General features: G+C 35.6%; 1 protein-coding gene across 1 annotated transcript; it reads right to left on the bottom strand.

Annotated features, from left to right (window-relative positions):
• Positions 1-1,204: 1,204 nt before the first annotated feature.
• On the bottom strand, positions 1,205-13,711 carry LOC133854292 (E3 ubiquitin-protein ligase HOS1). Its single transcript, XM_062290417.1, has 10 exons — positions 13,413-13,711; positions 10,859-11,249; positions 10,389-10,523; positions 10,130-10,305; positions 9,179-9,583; positions 8,917-9,075; positions 7,398-7,886; positions 3,123-3,260; positions 2,024-2,712; positions 1,205-1,878 (listed from the first exon to the last, which is right to left on the bottom strand). The coding sequence occupies exons 1-10, from the start codon at positions 13,515-13,517 to the stop codon at positions 1,701-1,703; spliced, it is 2,865 nt and encodes a 954-aa protein (XP_062146401.1). The 5' UTR covers positions 13,518-13,711; the 3' UTR covers positions 1,205-1,700.
• Between the last annotated feature and the right edge of the window lie 8,588 nt (positions 13,712-22,299).

The raw sequence follows: 22,299 nt of genomic DNA, 5'->3' as shown, positions 1-22,299 counted from the left end.
CTTTTTTAATGGTATAAACTTTTTTCTCTTTTTTTTACTTACCCTGTAAGTGATTAATCACTTTTTAAAATTCAAGGAGCTATTTGTCAAACTCAAAACCACATAGACAAAAATGTACTTCTCCCAAAAAAAAAAAAATTCCCAAATCTACTTGAGTAATAGCTATGGTAATTATTTCTGTCAACTGAATGGAATAGTCCATCTTGTGTCAAAGTAACATTGGTAGTCATGTTTTCCATTCCAAAATTCACAATAGGTACAATCTACTTGTTTTCTAATATTGAATGCTTAAATTTCATACAAATTACTAAGTTACAAAAAAAGAAAATACAAATATAAAACTTAAAAGGATTTTCATTTAATTAATATTATAATACTCATCTTTTAAAATGTGGACTCAAACTCAGCTATAGACCCAACTCAACATATAGAATATTTTATTTAAAAAAAAAAAAAGAAAAAAAAAAAAAAAGAAGCTATTATAATGTCAAAAATAGTATATTAAATCAGTATTTATCTAAAAAAGACTGATTCTTAAAATCATCATTGAATTTTTTTTAGAATAAATCATTTTTAGATTTTAATCTGATAGTGATTTTAAAAGCCACGTTAATAAGTGTATGTAGCATTATTCAAAAACTTAAGCTAATAAGAAAAAAATGAATTTAATCATTTAATTATTAGTATAAAATAAACAAATTCCAATAATCATCAAAACCATATTAACACTTTGATATCCCAATTCCAACCTTCCGCGAACTCCCAAGTCCTACCAATGGCTAATTTTCCACAACATAGAGAAAGACATGAACTTGTTGCCGAACTTGGTAGACTCAACTTCTTTTTAATAAGCTTCATCATTCCATTCCAATTTGGGTTTCTTACCATGCCTAAAGCTTAAACAAATAAAGAAGCTGTTAATTGTTAAATTAAATCATATAATCAACTGTACCGAAATGCGCTTAAAAGGAAAATTTCAAAGTCGTTTTGCGCATTGAAAACAAAGAATACCATAAAACATATGAAAGCTACACGTAATCAGTTAAGAGTAATGTTATCTACTATACCCTCATTCCACTGGGCTAATGTGACTATGCCCATCAGCTACTGCCACATCAACCCAATAGTATGAGAGTATAATAGGAATGTAACATGTAGCATTACTTATCTATTAAACATCATGCAAAGTGAAAATATGCACATATTTTTCAGTCACTTGAACACACATGTACTTTGGAGGATTAAACATGGGAATATGATTCATAAAAATTAGTTTACTACAACTTAGCAAAATGTGGTAACACTACCAAGGAACTGCTTCGGCCTTTGAATTACCTCAATTAGGATACAAAAATGTCGCCAACCCTGCACGGATTGTTTCCCCCCAAAAGGCCTACTCACCCTTCTCAACTCATTGCAATCGCACGGAGCAAAGGAAATGACCCATACAAGTTCATCTCCTAAGCTGAATTTTATAATAGCACGACTATAAACCAGTATAATCTTTACTTGTATGCTTCCCCTACCCCCACCCCTCCTTGGGAACTGCAGAACTCAAGCACCCCGACCACTTTACCTGAAAGACTACAACTCTCTTTCATTACTCTCTCTTGCAGGTTCCCTTATTTCAAGACCACACGGAGGAGCAGCCATGGAAGGACAGGGATATTTTTAAGTTTGAAAATCGGCAGGCACAGCCTTCACCTCTTGGCAAGTCTACTTCTTCTAGTTCTCCTTGTGGGAGGTGTTTGATAAGCCATTCCCATACTTCTCCCTGGAGTGTGCTCCTCTTCCTCATCACTGGTTTCATCAGACCTCCATCTTGGTCCACCATTCACATTGTTGCTATCAGCAGCAGCAAAACCCTTCTCTCCATGGCTGAAAAGTTAGGAGATTATATAAATCAGAGTGAGGGATGGAATTCCACGAACATGAAGACAAAGTTTCTGCAATTAACTACACAAGCAACAAAGCAGGCTAACAGGCTGTAATGGTGAAAAGAGGAATAAGAAATTATAGTTACCTAAAAGATATGTCCATTGACTCATCTGACGAGACTACATTCCAATGTCCATAATCTCTATCAGACTGGATCCTTTTACCAGACAAATTAGTGTCCAGGCCCTCCACAGAATCTTTGAACAAGCCATAGTTACTGCTAGGTGTACTTACTCGATTACTGGTAACCCTGTGGGAATATGTAGGACTAGTATTTAGGAATTGGTTGATAAACCCATTTTGTTCTGTTTCTGGTGATGCATCTTGGAGATTGCTATAGTTAGCCTTACTAATTTCTCTCAATGGTGAGGCATTCAAGGGACTAACCCGATGAGTACCAGGAGTAAAGGTGTCATCCAATTTGAAATCTTTGCTGATGCTACCTATAGGTTTTAGTCCCCTTTCATGGAGAATTGATGGGGAACCATACTTAATATGTTCAGAGCGATGATTGTTGACAGATCCACGTAGTCTTGTAGGAGTTTCAAAAACCAATGACCTCACAAAAGGAGCCGTATGGTCCGTCCGCAGAACTAGAGAAGAATCAGTAGATGAGGGAATCAATAAACTGGTCGATATTGGCTCTTGCACCCTAGGAAGATCAGATTTTGCTGCCATTTCAACTTCTTCACCAAAGTTAACAGCAGCCTCAGGCAATTTTCCAGACTTCACTTGTTGCCTCTGGACTTCTGGCAGCAACTCCATGCACTTATCCTGTTTATTAAAAGAATCTAATCTAATCAAATTCAAGATTTTATTTTAATTAAATAATCTTTTCCCGACAAAATCACTTACAGAAGAGCACAAACAATATCATTCATATATATATACATGTTTATTTATCAGGATCTAGCTTGCAGGACCAATTTTTTTCCATCTCAAACTTGTTCTTGAGCACCTGAAAGCTCACCCTTCCCATTCACACTAAATAAGCCACATCACACAAAAGAGGTACTGCCTTTTGGGCAATACCGCACCTTCCCTTCCCAACCCAACCGCACCCCTCCAATAATCCATAAAATAGACCACCTTTGATCACTGTTTTCACAAGTTGACTTCAACCCAAAGTTGCTTTACTATATTCTTAACCTTATAGTTACATCTAAAAAGTTTAGATGACTTACAATCAATCTTGCTCTCCACTGACTTGCTGATCTTATTCTCAATAAAACTTCTTCACCGTAAGAACTATTTGAAATGAACTCCTGCTCCACCGTCTGAAGTTTAAGATCAACTTGGTATGCTTCAGTATATCGGTAGCGCTGAAATGATAAAGAACGACAATTTTGTAAGCCAGGATATACTTTCAAAAACTGTTTAAACAAAATATACTCATTCTAAGATATTTGCCATTTTCTTTCATGAAGCTAAAAAGGAGAGCTCCTCTAAGTAAAATAAAAGTTCACAAACCATCCACAGATGTAAACTTGATATAGAGATATATCAACATCTGGGAGTAATTCATAATTTCATTGGATGGATATAAAGACACGCTAACTTCTGACAGTGAAATGCTCATTCACAACAATAGCAAAACACACAATGAGAGCAAGTAAAACAGTATTGATTTTCTCAATGGAGCCTTATCCCACTAACTACGTGACACACAAGTTATTTTATTCACTCCAACATTTAAGCTTCCAGAAATCAGAAACTACATTTAAAACATAGGATGAGATCTAAGAATATAACTCTTTTTTTTTATATAAGTACCGAAGATTCAATCAAAGCGCAGAAAAACGCAACCCTAGTACACAGGAAGTATACAAGAGAAACCCAAAAATATAAAAAAAGAAGCACACAACTCCAGAAACTCAAAAAAATTAGAGACATGCACACTATTCCAGGCCACTTTCCATGTATACAGGGATTGTAACATCATCTTATTTATCTCTAGCAAACCACTCTCATGATCTTCAAAACTCCTTATGTTCCGCTCTCACCAAAGACACCACATTAAACATAAAGGAGTCAACCTCCAGATTTGCAAAGCATGATGAGTTCCAAATTGTCCCTTCCAACTTTCCAACAAATCACTCACCCTTCGAGGCATAACCCAATCAACACCAAACAGCTAAAGAATCGCATTCCACAATTCAGTTGCAAATTCACAATGAAGGAATAAATGATCAATAGACTCTCCACACTTCTTACACATACAACACCACCCCATTACAATAACATTCATCTTTCATAAATTATCAAAAGTTAAGGTTTCCCCTGAAACCACAGTCCAAACAAAGAACGCTATTCTCGAGGGCACCTTAACTTTCCAAATAATCTTCCAAGGGAGATTGGACCTGACATTATTAGATAATACCAAATAATACGACTTAACTTCAAATGTCTTTCTTGTAGATGGAATCTAGTAAATTGTATCCTCGCCTCCATGCCTTACTCTTTGAGAATACAATATCTAAAGAACCCCGAAACCACTTCAACCTCTCAATCATGCACCAGTCTAGTAAATATAATATTCCAATGAATGTTTTCATTCTGAAGCTGCATATTATCCGCCACCCATGCATCCTTGCCACAAGCAATAGTGAATAATTCCGGAAATGAGACCTTCAAATGTTGCTCCCCACACCAAACATATAACGACCCAGGGAAAAGCACTAATCATATCTGCGCTATCACCCGAAAATGACTAATCAATTTTGGAGCTTCCTTGAAATCCTTTATAAAGCCCAATTTCACCGAGTAACTAGGCAATATGGAACTTGGCGTTCATGACTATCTTTACAAAACCACATATTCTATGTGGGCTACTTTTCATCTTCCTAATGTGAGACAAGGGTGTTAAAAAACATCATGCCAAAACAGCACACAAGATCCATCTCTTTTTTTTTTTTTTTCTGATAAGTAATTGCAATAATATAAAAAAGCGCAAAGGGGCGCAACCCTTATACACGGAAAGTATACAAGAGAACCCCTAACAGGAAAGAACAGAGAATAAATTTAAAAATTCAACATAAGTAAAAGAGCTCAAACAATGATGGAGCGCTATTCAAAAATATAAAGTATTGAGCAACCGCTTCCGTAGCTCCACCATGGATGTCTCTACATCTTCAAACAGCCTAGCATTCCGCTCCCTCCAAATACACCACAGCAAGCATAAAGGAGCTAACCGCCAAGCCTCTATAGCATGACCACCCCCAAGCGCCGCCCCCCAACTATTCAGCAACTCCAACACCGTACGTGGCATAACCCACTCAACCCCAAATAAAGTAAGGACATAGCTCCAAAGAGCCTAGGCGACCTCGCAGTGAAGCAACAAGTGATCAATAGACTCCCCACTCTTCTTACATAAACAACACCACTCAATTACTATCACTTTCCTCTTACGTAAGTTATCATGCGTCAATATTTTGCCCAAAGCAGCTGACCAAACGAAGAAGGCCACCCTAGTTGGAGCCTTAACACGCCAAATATTCTTCCAAGGGAAACACGGGACAACAGGGCCAACTTTCCTAATAAGCTCTTTATAGAAGGATCTCACCTCAAATAAACCTTTTTTAGAGGGATTCCACACTAACCTGTCACCCTCCCCATGTCGAGCCGAACTGGAGTATAGACGATCGAAGAAAGAAAGGACCATATCCAACTCCCAATCCTGGATTTGTCGCGTGAATAGAACATTCCACTGAATAGCACCATTATGAACCACCAAATTATCTTCTACCGTCGCGTCTTTAAACCTTGCTATACTAAAAAGAGCAGGAAAGCATTGCTTCAAGGATCTATCCTCACACCACCAATCTTGCCAAAAACTAATATTTGATCCATTCCCCAGTTCAAAACGAACAAAATTACGAAATTCCTCCCACCCCCTCCTAATATGCTTCCATACACCTACTCCAAATGAACCCGAAGCCTCTTTCGAACACCCCCCCCCCCCCCCCCCCCTTTAAACTCTCAAACTTGGCATCAATCACCAAACGCCATAAAGCCTCTCTCTCCCTACCATATCTCCACAACCACTTACCCAAGAGAGCTCGATTGAACTGGATAAAATTGTGAACTCCCAACCCACCTGTATGCAAAGGTGTGCAAATCTTATTCCAATTAACTAGATGAAATTTGGTCTCGTCACCAATGCCACCCCAAAGAAAATCCTTTCGAATTTTATCAAGACGATTAGCCACCCTCACAGGAATAGGAAACAATGATAGATAATAAATGGGGTTTGAAACAATGATAGAGTTTGAAAACTGAATCATATTTTTCACCCCTAGACCCCCTGATGTTATCGGAGTACAAATAGCCAACCATTTCACCAAATGGTACTTAAACTCATCACCAATACACCCCCCCCCCCCCCCCCCCCCCAAACAAAAAGCCCCTCTGTAGCATATCTAAGAATATACCTTATCATTCATATTCATGTATTTCTAAATTGCTCCAGGTATTCCTTTGTATCAATCTTCACACTTCTTATCACGTAACAGTTGTTGAGTTTTGAATTTGATTTATAGGAATTGAGTTCAAAATTAAATCTTGTAAATTTTTTAAAGTAGCATTACTTTTTCTTTTTGTCCTCACACCCCCTTCTTTATGTATATAAATAACTAGAAAATGAAACCTAAGATGGAGTTCTCATATTTCAATATGATACCTATAATTGTTATGTACGGTGCATTCATTCTAATGAACTTTTTTTTTTCCTTATGACGAGAAACCCTCCAAGGCAGGGCCACTTCGTGTACCTACCCCTATTAGGTAAACTTCAGACTCCTGTAAAGTGCCCCCTCCACATGGATCGGGTAATACTTCGACTATGCCGGCGGGCTGGCCCCAAGAAATCGTTTCCATCCAAGGAGATTTGAACCTTAAACCTCATGAAACTATCACTTAAGCCAACCCCTTCTAATAAACTATTTGTCACCAACTAAAGAAATAAGAATTTATTTTGGCATAGAACTAGAAGCATAACCAACCTAATAAGTCATTAATGTGAATCTATGACATAATCAATAAACAGCCAAAAGAAGGAAGTTACATGGGGAAAAAGAATATCGGAAAAGCTATCACAGATCTGAACAAGGTTTTTTCTGATAAGCAAAGCGCATTTTATAAAAAGAGTAAGGTGCCCCTAAGTACACTAGAAGTATACACAAGGACGCCAAACAAAAGAAAAAGAAAAAAAAAAGAAGAAAAAAAAAACCCTAAGACCCACAAAACAGCCCAAGCAAACTAAGAACCCAACAACCCAAAGAAACAAAATCCCACAACGACACTACAATGATTATAAAAACAAAGTGACATGGACAAGGACAATTCTTTTTAAAATTTGTAATGCATGATTATAATGGACAGCAACTTGGCAGTACCAAAGTTAGATGCTTAACCCCATTACTCAATTTTGAGTCAATGTTAACTTAAAATCTTGTCAATACCTGAAGATAGAATACGACAAGAAGACTTCCAGTACTTGTTGAAGGGTCTTCAATAGCAAAATCCAACAGGCATTTATGGATATGTTTCTCCTCATCAGAATTCCATGGCAACTCTATCATTCGATCTACCAAGTACCTTCGTATACAAAGGCAACAGATTTCAGTTACCAATATCTCCACCCAATTCCTGAATTCGTCTTTAACTTTATCAGAAGCATTCCCAGATGGTCCAGGCTTCAACTTCTTTTCCCTGACTCTGGTGCAGAGCACTCTCTGATGCGTAAATGCTTCAGTCAGAAGTCCACACTCCACCCTCACCCGAACAGCAGTGACAGCCTCACTAAGTGAAACCATCTGTAATCCACCATCACCCCCAGAACACCGTAAAACCATTAGAGCTGTATCAGGATTATTCCTTTCTAGCAAAACTTGTGCAATCTTAGGATGAGTTGCTGGGCCTGAGATCTCTGGAAGAAGGCAACAAGCTTCCTAAGCAATATAATGTTTAAGTATAATTAGCAATCCAATGATATTGAGAGCATAAATCAAATTGTTCTGAAAGATCAAAGAGCACTTCCATATTAATGACAAGCACTTGCATTCTTTAATGCAAAGAAAGAATCCAAGACACAAAAACACCTTGGCTATGGCAAGATGATATACTTTGGGGATTAGAAATGTCACATTGTTCTATCTTCGTTTCCTTTTAATGGAGATTTCAATAGAATCTCATCTGCTACAACTTTAAAACATTTAAAAACAAAAGCAAGATAAAATACTACACCAAGTTAGGAGTTAAGTACAGAGCGCAATATGGACGAGCTTAGACAATCAGCACCATTAACACAGTGGACCCCAACACAAATTTAATTCAGAACTTCCACAGAAGAAACTTAGTTCCAATTATCTATTTGATAAATACAAGTTATTTCCAACTATATTACTTTTATGTAAAGCCTTTATACTATTAGGCTCCGAGACTCTTTTCTAAGTCAAATTCTCAGTCCGGATAACATAAGGTAGTGAATTCCTTTCCACAGATCATTCATGCAGGAGTATTTAAGTGCCACTTGCAAAGTGCAGGGACAATATTTTTTTTTTGGGGTGGGGCAGTGCGTGGGGGGAGGGGGTGGCATCTAAATTCCCCAAAATTAAATTTTGAGATTTATATGGCAAAAGTTTCAACATTAGATATAACCCTTTGAAAACTTAGCCTCCGCTCCACTCTATGCACATGTGCCCATTCGGTGTTTAGATCCACCCCTGCAATAGTGCTACAACCTAATCGTATACAAACCAAATCACATCCTAAAAGCATCATGTCACTATATAACTGAACAGAAAACTAATAATAAACAATTAATTGAATAGGCAATTTGAATTATCAGATTTATTATGTACCAAAATTTGAAGTTAAGATTCAATTAAATTAGATACAATAGGTTTAATGATAAATTTAATGCCTTGCCAAAAATCCAAAATGGCCATCCAAACCAAACAAGCATCTTAAAAATGTTACCTGCAAAGCCTCATCTGTGCAGTCATCCAACAGATAAAAAACTAAAGATTCAAGTAATGAGTGCCTGGTAATACTAAAGGTAGCTGCAAAGTCCTCCACGATGTCTCTCCATGTTTCATCAGGCATTCTCCAATGTCGGTCAAACAGATAATAGAGAAGCTGTTACAAATTAAGGAAACAAAATGAAAAAGTCCTGCACAATTACAATTTTTGTACAATAAACTGAATCATCCAATCTACATATAGGCAAGACAAAGGATACAATTGCTTGCTTTGCAACAACCAAATCAGAACTTCCACATAAGAAGAGTATATCGACTGCAGTTCTGAGACTGTCAAAGGGATAGCACCCTGCCACCCCTTCTATCCTGGACTGGAGAATTGACAAGACTCCACTTTTCAGCAGCAATGCAACTTCTGATTGCTCCCCAGTTTCCTGTGTATCTCCCTGCTCTATATCAAGATTCACCAGCGCATCTTCAATGAACAAGGAACCATCCTGTCTAGTGGGCTCTGCAGAGTACTCTACTGCATCAGGCCATGAACGCTTAATTGCAGCTGATTTCCGTTCACGGACAAGAGAACGCCATGATGTGAAATTAGTATACCGAGATTTCACATTCTCCAGAAATTGATGTCTTATGCACCACATCATCATCTCCAAATGCTGAAAATAAAAAACCAGTACTGAGAGAAAATATCAATTACGTGTAGATATATAGAAATTGTTTTTGGCAGTTTAACTGAAGAAATCCAATAAGACCATAAAATGTTTACAAAGGGTCCCTATCCTTTTTTTTTTTGTTGATAAATACAAAGGGTCCCTATCCTAAACAAAATATCAGAGAAAAGTACAGGCAGTAGTCTTGCCACTAAAAATTTTAAGGCTGGCCTAGTCAGAAAACGTGACATACACAATAATTACTTATAAAATTCCAAAACATCACTTGTGATTTCATATGCTTGGCGGCTTTTCAAGATTGGGCTTTTTAAGACTTTAGCAAATCAAATTGTCAACTCATAAGGACTCTTACATCAATCTTGTATATGAAATATAAATGAAATTGTTCTTTCAATAAGAAAGAAATATGTCATCACTATCATCGCAAAGATGATACATATCCTAAAACAAATAAGAAACAGGCAATCCATCAAAATAAAAACAGTAGATATATATGCTCCACTTAACAAAAAAAAAAAACTCAATTAAAACCTGCTTCGTCTTCAATATACTCTCTTGAAGGTGGTGCAAGTCATGAAGCTGTGCTGAAAGAGTCCCCTTAAAAGATGACTCCAAAACTTCAAGCACATTGCATATGCCAGCCAGCTGTACAGAACACTTAAGTAGTAAACTCAACTTATTTTTCATCCCCCCCACTTCAAGATTATCTAATGAAAAATGTTAAGTGCACACTTTTCAAAAATGAACAATGGCCTACAAACATCAAAATATTTTAACAATTTGAGGATACAAATTCCTTGAAGTTCTGTTGTGATGTTTCTGAACGTCCTCTTGCACCAATCCTTGACAACCACTTCATCCAACAAGAAAGCTATGACAGGATCACTAGACACAGCACTTTCATCCATACAAACATCTGTTACATCTGTTGACTCTCTGTTAAAGAAACGTGAGCTTTGGATAAAGGAAAATTTTCAACAGAACAGCAGTATAATTACTAACAGTGCACGTGCCTATAGCGTATTAATAAGAATATTTGGTTATCTTGTTCAGGTTATCTGTCTAATTTTTTTTTTTTTTTATTTATCCAAAATTCTCCAAAGAAGAGGTGTTACTACATTCTAGGGAATTTCCCAGCCAGTAACGTACAAAGCAGGGATACTTTTTGATAAGTAAAGCAGAGATGATAGTATAAAATTCTAAACTTATCTATACGCCCCTGACAAAAAGTGAAGATATCAGTCTTGCCAGGAAGGATACAGTGACAAATCAACGAAACTAAGTTATTCTCCAGGGCAACATCAAATAGAGAATAGAGACGCTGGACATCAGCAGTTAGTTGCTTGTCCCCCTCTTCTTTCTCTTGAAATTTCTCATCGCATCTTTTGGAGATAAGGCCAGCTGCTATGCACTCATAATAAAGGCGAAGCCGTTGTCTATTACCATTCTTTGGTATTGGGATTCTACATATAGGGCAAAGATCACACCGTTGACTACACTCTGCACACAAAGAGGCATGTCCACATGAGATCAAAACATACTGTACAGAGCGTCCACAGCTTCTCAAGTCTCTAGTTGCCCGACAACGTTCAACTTTTGCTTCATCACACAACTCAAACAGGTCAATGGATGCCAAGTGTTCCAGTGCTTCCTGAAATTGAAATTAGAAGCTAGGTATAATTTCTCATGAGTTAATTACGTTACATTCAGCTGAACCTTTTTTCATTTAGTTTTTTGAATTAGCAGCACATGTTATGTTATGGTCTATCCTATATGATGAAAACATCAAAACTGAAAAATGCTAATTGAGTATCAATCTGACTGCTTACCCACGCTTGAACAAGAACAATTAAAATCCCGATAGAGACTATCATCCAGAGAACTCAAAAAACTCCAAAATCGATGATAGGAGACAGGAGACATTTGGTTAAAACATTTGTATACATCAATTCAGTATCGACCCAATCAGATTCAATTTATGTCATTTTCTTCATGATAAATGAAGGCTGCCGTCCAAATTGAAACAACATTTTAGAATAGCCTTTTACAAAAGAAAAATACATAATTTTAATAACCCAATCCATGCTTTCAATGCACAGATCAAAGCATTGCAAGCAGAGCTTCGATCCAGTCCAATCTGGAAAGCACATCCAGTGAGACTAAAACTTGGGCCCAATTGTAAGTCTACCATTCAGACTTGGAGATTTTGTAAACTAGCCTTTTATAAATATAAAGGAGTTAATTTTAGTAACCCAATTCATGCCAAGGAACAGTAAATAGACACTCCATACACAGATCACAGCATTGCAAGCAAATCTTCATTCCAACCCAATCTCGAAAGACATGCTCACCTAAACTTAAATTGCAAGTTCAACAAAGACGATACAAATGGAAATTTTTAAAAAGAGCAGTAAAATCTAAGAAAGAATCATAATCAATGCCACCTAAAGCACTCAGTCAGTCATACTATATTTTTATCAGGTAGTATGCATTTTATTGAGAAACCTATTTTTAATATGCAAAAATAATATATGTATAGAATTATAAAAGAAATAAAATTCTACAAGATAAACATATAAACAACAATACAAACTTGAATACATTTCAACCAATGGTCTAATAATTCTCCTCCAACTTCCCTTTTTTGGGTTCAGCACCTAAAAGTTTTAGGATCTTTTAGATTTTTCCGGAAATTATCCTTCCATCTCGTTGTTTTACCATAATCTGCAGCCCCTAATAACCAACACACTTAGCATAAAGTAAACACTAGGGCTAACTTTTAGATTAATCGGTGCAAGCATACACTAGTTTCGTATAAGATGCGTTTCTCCAAATTTCTCTCCTCCTAATTTTAAAACCAAAATGAGTTCAAAGTATGGTATTTCACACGTTTTATCTATCCATGAGTTTCAACCAACCTGGAAATTTCCATCCTCAAGTTGATCAGAAAGAAAATGTAGAATAAGAACTAAACATTGAGTCTTAGGATTGTCATAAACCGGGACCTAAGAAAGAAAAAACCTCAACTCAACTAACTTTAATACAACAATTTCAACATACTTCACACGTTATGTACTTTCTAAGGCCTTACCACAATGTAATTGATCCTAAACCACAGGATAACCCAAAAAACCCAGTTTAATAAATTGATATTGTGCATGTGAACCAGAATGATAATACAAGATTTGTACCTAAAACAGCTCAGTCATTGTAGCACGAGAAATGACTTAAAAAAACAATATTGCTCCAAAGAACCAAAAGATCACCACCCTAAATACTTTGAATTAATCCTTTTTTTTTATAAGTAAATACTTTGAATTAATCCTAAAATCCGAATATAACAACTGGGTTAAATGCTAGCTGGAGATAGTTTGGAATTGAATCTGAAAAACCAAAAAATGCCACACAACCCACCTACAGTGCTTCAACTGTTCTCCATAGTGTAATTGGATCCTATAACCCAAAAATTGCAGCTAAGTTTTCATTAATCTATTCTATGTAGTACGTATTTCTACACTTTTTAAGTACTAATACTTATCCAACTCCGCAATTTTAAAACCCTGAGGCTTAACATAGTTGGCATTTCGAACACACTTCCACTTTGGTTTGGGAAGCAGAATTTGCATCAATTTAAGCCCAAATGAAAATTGTACTTTCGGACAAAACCACTACTAAGAACCAATGAGCTAACCGATTATGCTGGTCTCCCAAAGCAATTGATTCTAAAACCCTAGAGTGTGTCTATAAGAGCAAAGAGCTAAGGTTTTAGAAGTGGGTTTATACGAGAATGTATAGGGTTGCACAGAATGAGTACCTGAACGGCTCGGCTGTTGTAGTTAAGTTGCGGAGGCGGAGAGGGCGATCTCGTGGCGGCGATGAAGGTCGAAGGTGCGGTCGGGCCGTTGAATCTCCGGTCCATTTTGTCCCTCGGAGAGTGCCGAGAGCTGATTGTCCAAAACCCTAGAGAGAATGAAATGGAGAGAGGTGGGTGTTACAGCTTACTGAAGGAAAGCATTGGTGCTCACTGAAGCTTCTCAGACCGAGAGAGAGAGAGAGAGAGGGGGAGAGAGAAGAATTCGAGGGGTTTTGAAAAAGAGGATCCGATTTTTTTTTATTTTTTTTTTTTTGAGGGCTTGGTTTTGTTTCCGGTTCCCAATTCAAATCGGCGTTGATTCGGGTTGGGGTGACCAACGCGCTTTGATTTATTTGGGCCTGGCCCTGAACCCAGCTTGGATCACCCACTCAATTGTTTCTTTTTCCTTTTTATTTCTTTTATAATTTGGGTAAAAATTACTTTTCCCTCAAAACTAGGGTTAAATATATTTTAGCTCCATAAACTACCACCCTTTCTCCGGATGGCCCCCCAAACTACCAATGCTTAGATTCTGGCCCACAAACTACCACTTTCTGATTTTTTGGCCCCATCTGTCTATTTATACCGTCAATTCTAACAGAAATTGGCCAAAAATTCGAAAATACCCCTCCCTTAATCATGGGAATTTCAAAGTATAGGAGGGGTATTTTCGAAATTTTGTTTAGAATTGACGGCATAAATGGACGAATGGGGCCAAAAAATCAGAAAGTGGTAGTTTGAAGAGCCAGAATCTAAGCATTGGTAGTTTGGGGGCCATCCGGAGAAGATGTGGTAATTTTGGGGGCTAAAATATATTTATCCCTCAAAACTATCATACGTGTGTCACTTTCTCTCCATTGGCATTATCCCACTATGATTGGAATCTTATTTTGAAGTTTCTGTGTTAGTAATTAGGTCAATTTTTAATAAAGTAATCATACATTTCACACTCATTTATCACATTTATGTTAGGGATAAATATATTTTAGCCCCCCAAACTGCCACTCTTTCTCCGGATGGCCCCTCAAACTACTAATGATTAGATTCTGGCCCCCAAACTACCACTTTATGATTTTTTGACCCCATCCGTCTATTTATGCCGTCAATTCTAACAGAAATTGGCCAAAAACCCGAAAATACCCCTCCCTTAACTATGAGAATTTCAAAGTGTAGGAGGGGTATTTTCGGATTTCTATTTAGAATTGACGGCATAAATGGACGGATGGGGCCAAAAAATAAAAAGTGGTAGTTTGGGGGGTCATCTGGAGAAATGGTGGTAGTTTGGGGGCTAAAATATATTTATCCCTTTATGTTATATTGGTTGACATAACATGTTTGAAGTAGGGACACAAATTTAAATATCTTGTCAACCAGACTCAAAAGTGACATGTATCACATGTTAGAATGTATATTTTTTTTTTTAATAGCATATGCTTCTAACATGCTTGCTTAAAGAGCACATATTTGTACGAGTTTCCTACAAGACTGTTTGTTGAAAAAATTTATCCTTTAAGCAGTTTACACTTTTTGTTTTTTCTTTTTAAATGGTTTACATTATAAGTTACTTTTAAAACACAAAATGTTAGTTTATATAACATAAGAATTATAAATAAATGTAAAGAGTACCATTATTTTTTTTATATCAAAGATTGAACATTTTTATTGCTAAAAAAAATGTAAGAGCATTTTTAGTAGCCTCACCAAATTAGTTTTTTAGCTATTTTGGTGAGCCAATTTGATGAAAACTCTTAAAAACCACTCCCAGCAGCCTCACCATTTTAACCAAAAAAATTTGATGACTGAAATTACTAGTCAAATTAGACCAGGCATTTTCACTCAACAACCCACTCACCAAATTTTGTTTCACATTTCTCTCTCACATGATTAGCACACTTTTTCCTTTTTTCTCTCATTTTCTTCTCTCATCTTCCATCTCTCACACGATAATGTCCTTATTTCATGGATATAAATGATTTTTTATAAAAATATTATATAGAGAAAAAATAAAGAAATATGAAAAAATTATTATTTAAATGGAATAGTGAATATTGACTAGTTAAAATGGTGAGGCTGCTGGAGGAATTTTAATAAAGTGGCTCATCAGAATAGAAAAAAGTAATTTTTAGTTATTTTGGTGAGTAAAATTTGGTGAGGCTACTAGGAATGCTCTAAAATGAGTATGTTTGTCAAAAGGAAAGTTAGTTATTTTAGTCACTTTTCTTTTCTGCTCAACTTAAAGTTTCCAGTTGGTAAGTGATAAAGAGTGATAATTTGTGAGAGAAATGTATCATTTACCCTTATAATTATTGATAAAAAAATAATAATAATAATAAATAAAGTCAAGCGGCATTACCGCGTTGGCTATGGGAAAGAGAATTGGTCTTCCCGCATTGGCTATGTTGCCGGAGAAGCGGTCAAATTTGGAATATGTACGTGGACAAGCCACCGTATCAGAAGATTCCAATGGGAAGCATATGTCGGCGCCCTAATTAGTTTAATCAAATTCTGAACCAAACTTTTGACTCTTTAACTTTGACGTAAACCTTTTTTTTTCTTTTTTTATATTATAGATACTTTTTTTTTAATATTATAGGTACTTTGAAATAACAAACAAACAAAATGGGAAATAAACTAGAAACTAGGTGGAAAGACCCTTACCATCACTGAGGGTGGAGGGGGTCTTTACCACTTACAATAGGAATTGAAGGTAATGGTTAATGGATGGGAATAACTGGAAATGCTACCAGAAAATGATCTGGTTGCGGCTTAATGTGCCACGTGGCAGGCACAGAAGTTTGCACTTCAAATGATTTTGTGAGCTTTCCAAGAAAAAGAGGCTGAGAGGGAGCCAACTGTGTTCGAGATGAGGGATGAAATCCTCCAATCTCGAGTGACAAAAAGATTATGTAAAGCAGATATTACAATTTGTGAATCATGTTCCAAAATAAAGTGATCAAGATGATGTGATGATGCCATCGAGACAACTAACTTGCAGAAAGGGCTTCTCCATAATTTGGATGACAAGGAGGAGAGAGCGAAGAAGCCATTTGGATAATTTTTTCTTGAAAGTTTCGACAGACTGCAGCTTGGACTGAGAAGGAGTCTCTGATTGCTGTATCAAAATTAATTTTCACTCAGGGAAATGGAGGAGGCTGCCATTTATCTGTTACAATGGGAAGAGAAGGATGCCAAGCATTGAAGTGCTCCATAGTAATCGTATTGATATGTTTTGAGATTAGGGGAATATCAATGTTGATTCCTTCATGGTGAGATTTAATTCTGTAAAACCACAAGAGATCACCAGCCATCATTGCAAAGATCTGAAATTTATGAAGATCCATTGAAGGGATATTTAGAAATGTCCCAGGAAAAATAATATGTTGAACCCAATGTGCCATAGTGCTAAAGGTGAAGACTGAAGAATCTAGTGGCCAAAAGGAATGCTGCCATACAAATCGTGCAATAATGCAATTGAAAAATAAGTGATGTAGAGAATCATCACCAATTTTGCAAAGTGAACAAATTGGTAATCTGTTATAGAAAGGTTGTAACGCCCTGCCTTTTACAAAAAGACGTAAGTGAAAATTTCGATTTTCACGTGACATTACGACATCATCAGAGCTAAGAATTGGCAGCGGAATATATTTTTTCTTAATAACTTAGGAATATAACACGTCAGAGCTAATTGAATAGCTTCTTTGTATAAAAATACGAATCATGTGTGCTAATATAATAAATACAATAAAACAATAACATATGTGCCACATGCGCATTTAATAATATATAATCATTGTTTCATCCTAATACATATCACCACATAACAAATGGTATCATCCTTAAATATAATAATCCTAGTGGTTTCATCCTTCGTTCTAACCTGCATAAACTTGCATGTGATTGTGATTATCACCACAATCTCATACTATAAAAACAGTGAGTCAACTGCATCCTATAATATAATGACATATTAATTCATTTGACAACACACAATACTATAACATGATGTATGATGGATTCATATGCATATTCTTATTAACAATTCTATTGTACAGTCTCATTAATTAATGTAGATGGATAAATAGATGCCGTGAGACTTTAATTCATGATATGGTCTTATCATTGCCGTGGGTCTTTTACTATCTCCGGTCTTACCATGATAATTGTTTGGAGACTTTAACCACCTCTTTTTCTTTTATTGATGCCGTAGGACTTAAACCCGCAATCTTTGCCTTAGGACTTTATCCCTTAGTCTTTTTTATTAACAGGTTCATATCTCATGTAATAGACAATGCCATTTCATAAGCAAGCTCATATCATTAAAATATGCAGATTCACAAACATATCACATATCTTTAAATGTAATAGAGATCACATCATCATATAAGTCAATATCATCGTATAATTAACCAAACCAATAACACCATAAAATCAAACAATCATATCACCATATAATCAAATAAACTACACTCAGTAAGTATTTTAGTAATATTCACTTACACAAATACCAAGACCTAAACAATTGCATATCATTAAATAAATCTATATATCACCACATTAAAGAACTCAGTATCATTCTCAGTTAGTAGAATACTCACAGTTTTCTGCCACAAAGATTGATCCACAGAAAAGACAACTGCATAGTTGTATACATGTGATTAGTATAAAATACTAAGAATCTATTCAACACTTCTTTCCACTTATGACTTATAAACCACTTAACCCAATTTCTAATGTTGCTTAGACATTACCACGGCATATAAAATTAGTCCAATTATATATAGTTGCTAATTTTTTTATGCGAACCTCATCATAACATTTATTGAAGCATGTAAACATCTTTTATCACTTTTGATCTCTAATTAATATAATGTCGTTTGGACATTATAACGGCATATAAAACAGGTTAATTATAATGTCACATATTTCATGTGGGCATTATAACAGCGTTTATAAGTAATTACTAAAATACCATTTTCAATAAAAATGATCATTTTCACTTTTAAATCATAATAGCATAATATTATTTTTATTGACATAACAGTTATAAAATGATTCATTGATTTCACAATAGGGTTTTTGAAACCCAAAATAATATAACCTTTTATTAAATAACATTAAGGCAGGCATTGTTTTAGTTATTCTAACTAAAATAGTGAGATACCAAAAATAGATTTAGGCTAACATGTGACTTATTTTTATATTAAATAAATATAATAGCTTCGTTAATATAATTAACGAATTTTATACTTTAAAAACAGGTGGATTAGAGTAATTACATAATTAATTCCAATATTATCATTTTTATATAAAAAAAAAAAATTGGATATAATAATGGCATTAGTATCAATAATGTCTAATAAATATTTTAAAAAATGGGCAGCGTAACAGTGCTTTATAAAAATAGTGACTTTTTATCAGACATCACAACGGCGTGTTTTATAAATTATTTACACCACTTGAAAAGCCCTGTTTAAAACACAACTTAAAACGTTAATAACTTATTAAAATAATAACATTAACTTTGTAAAATAACTATAACCTTATTTAGAACTTTACCCAAGGGATATTTTGTAAAACACACACACACACACTTTAAAGAGAACGGTCGTGAGAGAGAGATTATTTTTCTTTTCTTGTTCCTTTTTCTTTTCTTTCTCTTTTCTTTTATTTCTTCTTTGTTCTTCTTTTCTCTTTCTTTTTTCTTCTTCCCTGTTAAACCGAGAGAGTGTGAGACAGAGAAAACAAGAAGAGCAGAGAGTTTGAGAAAGTACCAAAGAGAGGATCCTTTCCTCTAAGTCTATATGCACCTGGCCGAGAGAAACGAACCAAAAGAGAAGTCGCTGGCCCGAAAGATGAGAGTAGGAGGGAGAGCATTGCTGCTCAACCTTTGATGCAACCAGGAAGTAGAGAGGAGAGGAGAGAAATCAAGTGGAGAAGAGAGGTAATTGAGAGAGAATTGAGAGAGAGATGCGTGAGAATTGTGAAAGGGATGGGTTCTATTTTTATAGCTAATTGGACAGACAAGATCGTAAAAAAATGATCACCTCTAACAGTTAAAAACCGATTAAGATTGGATATTTTGTTAAAGGAAATTGGATAGGTGTTCAACAGATTTTTCATTTGCTGAAAAATGTCACTCGAGCGCCCAGCGTGGTCGTTTGAGCAACATCGCGATCGAGGGCACCCTTAGTGTGGGCTCGAGCACAATCGCGCCAAGCGTCACTATTGGGGTAGATTGTTGATGTGCTCGAGCACAACTTGTCGTGGGATCGAGCGCACTCGCATTCTGAGCCACAAATCCGGTTTTCTTCAGTTTTAAGGCTTGTTTGTCTAAACTAGCCAATTTTAAAGCTATAATTATACCTCAAATATTAATTAATATTTAATCCTATAAATATTCATATATTCTTTTATATTATTATTAAATCTTAAATTCCTATTTTAAGACGTTTATATTTTATGTCTTAAAGTCTAGGACGTTATAAAAGTAATATGGAATTAATTCTGGAGGTTGTGGGAAGGATGTTCCAAGCAATTTTCTACAAGAATAGTCTCAGCCTATCATTTAGTTTTGATTTCCAGAGATGTTTCCAAAAGGGTTTGGGAAGAAGCGACAATCAACTCTGGATAGTTAGTAGCTAGGATAGAAAGATAAGCTGAGCTAATTGAAAATTTTCTTGAAGTAGCAGGAGTCTAAATGTATTTAGGTGATAAAGAATGAGATATGTAAATTTTGAGAATTTCTTGTGCCGAGAGATTGTCAAACAGGGAAAAGATTGTAGAAATATTCCACTTAGATGATCCTGGAATAAAAAGATCTGAAATAAGCAAAGAAGGTTGTTCCCTATTACTTGAAAATTTCGGGGAAGGTCTGAAATTTGGTAAGGTAGGAATCTAGGAAGTGGTCCATATAGGGAAATGACAATTGATAGAAACCTATAGGCATGCTCCAGAGGTGAGGAGTGATTTGCAATGAAGAATATCTTTCCATAACCAAGAAGCATTTGAAACCACTGGCGAAGATAAGAAGGATCCATAACAAATATATTTCTCCCGAAGCTAATTAACTCAAAGACAATCAAGATTGGATAAAAGATTCCATCCAAGTTTTGTAACCAGAGCTAGATTGATATCATACATATTGCAAATACCCAAGCCTCCAAGATGACAAGGAATGCATATAGAGCACCAAGATTTGAGAGAAAGATTTTGAGATTTCCCTTTTGGAAATCCCCACAAAAAATCTTTGAAAGACTTATTCAATGCTGTACAAAGAGATTTAAGGAGAAGGAAGGTACTCATTGTGTATGAAGGAATAGAAGAAACAGTAGCTTTGATGAGTACTGTCTTACCAACTTGAGATAAAGTTTTGGCTTGCCAGCCTTCAATTGTCTCGAGCACTCTTGTCAAGAGAGCTTGGAAAGCTTCCTTCTTTGATTTCCTAGTGAAAAGTGGAAGTCACAGGTATTTAGTTGTTGCTGCAATAGCTTTAAAGGGAAGAATGCTTTTGACACTGTTAATTGGTGAAGTTTTAGTATTTTTACTGAACAGTATCAAAGATTTGGCAATATTAACAGCTTGTCTAGACCATTAACAATATGAATCAAGGCAATCTTTGATAATAGATGCTTCAGAGGAGGTAGCTTTGCCAAATATGAGAAGGTCAACTGCGAACGAAAGATGAGTAATGAGGGGACATGCCCAAGCCATTTTTATACCTTTGAGAAGACCAAGGGAGGATTGCCTTTGAAGAAGCTTGGAGAACACTCCAGTTCCTAAAATAAATAAGAATGGAGATAAATGATCACCTTGTCGAAGACCACGGGCTGGAGTGAAGAGACCATAGGGACTTCCATTGATGAGGATGGAGAATGGAGAATGAAGGTGAACTGATGCAGATACGAATCCAATTGATCCAGGTGGGGTGGAAACCCAACTTAGCTAAGCTGGCAAATAGAAAGTTCCATTCCATACGGTCAAAGGCTTTTTCCATGTCTATTTTGATAGCCATAAGGCATCCTCTTCCCCTTTTTCTTCTTCTTCAAAGTGTGGAGAAGTTTATGAGCAAGAATGGAGTTATCTTTGATATTTCTAGAAGGGACAAAAGTAGATTGGAGAGGGGAGATGAAATGGTGTAAGAGAAGTTTAAATCTGTTAGCCAGAATTTTAGAAATGATTTTGTAGATGATCTTACGGAGACTAATAGGTCTGAAGTGGTTAACAGAAGAGGGACCTAATTGTTTGGGAACCAAAGCTATGAAAGTATGGTTTTGTTCCTTAAGGAAATGATTTTTCAAGAAGAAATCCCAAACACTTCGAAGAATAGCATCTATAACAATACTCCAACATTTCTTGTAAAATAGAGCTGTAAATGTTTAAATGTTTTTTTTTTTTTTTTTGTTTAAATGTTTTTTCTTTTTCTTTTTCTTTTTAACTTTGTAGTGGTTGGTGTAAGGTAAAAAATTAGTCACATTAAAATGGCTTTGTTTGACAATACCTTTAAGGGTAACTTTTTGGTTTTTAGCTAAAAAATAAAAGTATTAACAAATATTTCAAAAAAACAAAACATTCATAAAAAACTACTTTTACTTTTATATCACATTCCAACTAAAAAGCAAAAATACTCTCTAAAAAGAGTTACCAAATGAACACAAAGAATTAAAAACATAAAATGAATTATAGCTTGTTTGGTAGCACTTTTTAAGACATCTTTTTGTTTTTTAGCAAAAAAGCAAAAGCATTAACAAACAATCTAAAACATAAAATACACACAAACTATTTTGACGTAAAACATAAAATACTTAAGTCCTTCCTTTTTAATGTAAATAGACCCATGTGCAATGCACAT

Source organism: Alnus glutinosa, chromosome 13 (genome assembly GCF_958979055.1).
Source record: "Alnus glutinosa chromosome 13, dhAlnGlut1.1, whole genome shotgun sequence".
NCBI classification, from domain to species: domain Eukaryota; kingdom Viridiplantae; phylum Streptophyta; class Magnoliopsida; order Fagales; family Betulaceae; genus Alnus; species Alnus glutinosa.
The sequence above is the reverse complement of the archived record's forward strand: the minus strand, read 5'-3'. Positions and strand labels throughout refer to the sequence as shown.